The sequence below is a fragment of the Apaloderma vittatum genome, unplaced genomic scaffold (assembly GCF_000703405.1).
Source record: "Apaloderma vittatum isolate BGI_N311 unplaced genomic scaffold, ASM70340v1 scaffold30239, whole genome shotgun sequence".
NCBI classification, from domain to species: domain Eukaryota; kingdom Metazoa; phylum Chordata; class Aves; order Trogoniformes; family Trogonidae; genus Apaloderma; species Apaloderma vittatum.
The window spans coordinates 6,560-9,199 of NW_009733978.1; the positions used below are offsets into that span (position 1 = coordinate 6,560).

At 49.0% G+C, this 2,640-nt stretch overlaps 1 protein-coding gene across 1 annotated transcript in view; it reads right to left on the reverse strand.

The window, feature by feature from the left end:
• LOC104278967 (eyes absent homolog 3) overlaps positions 1–1,994 on the reverse strand; it is a gene marked incomplete at its 5' end in the record, with an annotated part of 5,078 nt that extends 3,084 nt beyond the window's left edge. The window contains 2 exons of the mRNA XM_009876099.1: positions 907–1,067; positions 1,936–1,994. Of these exons, the coding sequence (XP_009874401.1) occupies positions 907–1,067; positions 1,936–1,994 (220 nt within the window). The remainder of the gene's footprint in view (positions 1–906; positions 1,068–1,935) is intronic.
• Between the last annotated feature and the right edge of the window lie 646 nt (positions 1,995–2,640).

The following is a 2,640-nucleotide window of genomic DNA, read 5'->3' on the forward strand; positions in this document are numbered from 1 at the left end:
GCCTCCAACAAAGAGGCCACAGAGGGACCCCCTGTGACATCTGTTCACCACGTGGCTTTACACAGCTCCTGGAAAACTTCGCATCCAGGTTTCCCACAGGGAAACGGCCAATGATGGTCCAATCCCTGCCAGAAATAAGGGAATTGCAGCATCCTGAAATGCACACTGACACTGATAGATGTTAAAGGCTGAAAGTTATACCTGGTGGCATATGGTATATATATATTATATATATATTATATTTGGTGGTATATGGCGGTATGTATTTGGTATATATGGTGGGGTTTTTTCAAAAACATCCAATAAAGTGGTTTTTTGTGTAGGCAAAGGGTGCCCAAACACACAACCCACCACGTCAAGTCACCCCGTGAGGTGAGCTGCTCCAGGAGCACCTTCTCCCAGGGATGAAAATGCCAAACAAAAAAAATGATTTACATTTGGTTACCCGTGGTTTCCATCATTAGTAATACTTTGCCACTGGAGAAACAAAACTAGAGTATTTTACATAACTTTGTGAACAGATTGTAGAGGTGTCACGTTAGACTCTGAGCCAAAAGGGTGAACACGCGTGAAGAGCAGCACGCGACGTGGGGCATTCAGGCCCATCCTAAGCAGAGCAGCCTTTCATACACATTTAGCAAGGGGACACTGTTTATGCCAAAATTTTCCCTCAGATACGGGATCCAGGGACCATCCCTGCTGTCACGGTAACTCCCAGGCTGCGCTGTCGCCCCATTCCATTTTGGAAGACACACCCTCTTAGATTCCATGGAGAGCTGATTCCATTTAGCATGAGGAGAACTGTTACTTTTCACATCCAAACCCTCAGGAAAGAAAAAGCTCTGAGGAAGGACAGAACCCGGCACCACCACCTCTGTTTAGCTCTCAGTGCAGGGGAACGCTCACCTCCGACGTTCGTCTTGTACTTGTCGTAGATCTCTCGTACCCGGCGGTAGCGGAAGGCCAGTTTTCTCATCCAGTCCACTCCACCCTGGACACCAACTGACGAGCTGTGATTTGCGTTACTTCCTGAGCCACTGAAGCCATCCGTGGAGAAATTGTAGTTGCTATTTCAAAAAAGCAGACAGGTTAGGTTATGCCGCGGCAGCAGAATCGCTGTGGCTTTTCTGGAGAGGCTGCAGACTTCAGCTCTGAGAGCAGCCAGAAAGGGAAGCACCTCGGAGAGGAACTCTGCCCAACCAGCCCCAGGCCCTGACAGCCGAGACCAACTTCTCTGGGCAAGGTACTCCGAGAGCCAACTGCACGTACTGCCAGCTCCGAGGGGCTGCACTGAAATGTACGGATCCAACTCCTCTTTCACACACTCCCCTACAAGCCCCTCCTTTGCTCTTTGACCACTCGCTCCTCTGCGACATGGAGCATCCTCGCCACAACCTCCCTCCCCATCCTGCAGCGATAAACCCCAGCATGGTGCTTCCAAACGTAACATCTGTGTCTTTCATCACAGCTGCAGCTCTGTGAGCAGATGAGCAGCTCTCCGAGCTCACGACTGCAGGAAGCAGGTCCTGCTTCACCGCTCGCCCTCTGCTTCCTTCTCCCTGACAGGCAGGCACTTCCCAGACCTTCCCATGAGCCAGTTCAGCTCATTAACGCAGCAGAAAACTTACCCTCACCCCACCCGAGAGCGTGCACAATCAGAGGGCTGCAAACCACAGGGAGACTTTCAAAGGTCAGGATCATGAAGTTTGGGGCACTGGTGTCACTGAGGCAAGATTCAACGGTGGACAATACGATCCACGTTAGAATTCCAAAAGCCCTGATGTTTTGCAGGTGTTCAGAGAAATGCCACCCAGCAAATAAACACCATTCGCTAAGTTTCATCCCCTGCACAACGCTGAACTCCATCCCTTTGGAAGTCTCCGCAAAAATCACATTACATCAGCCACACGCTTCATGCATTCACCAGTACTCCACCTTAAATCCTGGCCGTTGTCATCAGATGCCACATCTTCTATGTGTACCTGGTCACACTCCTGCTTAAGAAAAGAATAAAATCAAAGTCACAGCGTTGTGATCCAGAAAATACTGAAAATTGCAGATTCTTTTAAAGAACAAGTGAGATAAAACAATCTCCCCACATTTCCCAACAGCAACAAGCTGCGACATCCTGCCCCCACAAACCTACATGGAGCTGCCCTTAGCTTTATCTTCCAGTATTAGGTTTTACTTCTCAGCACCCACAGGTCTTTGCCAGGATTGGGATCTGAAGTTCCAGAAAAGTCTGCAAGAAGCGTGTTTCTATGACATTGCGAGTTGTCTGCAGAAAAGGAACTTTGACGCTCAGGAAACAGGTTGGATTCAAAGCTCACTTGTCAGCTGAAACCCTTTTGCCACTTCACAAAAACAAACCAAATCCAAAAATACCCCAAACCCACATTATCTGGTCAGGTTTTGATATTCCACTTTATCAACACAACGGTCAATTCTGTTACTGAAGAGCCACAGCACGGACCCTGGAGTTAACCCAGAGACAAACCACAACCACCTCAGGGCGAGACATGAATTCTCCCCACTCCAAGAATGTCCAACTGCTGCTTATACCCAACACCTGCGGCAGCGCTCACACCAACAGCTGCCTTTCACAGAAACACAGAATTACTGAGGCTGGCAAAGCCCTCT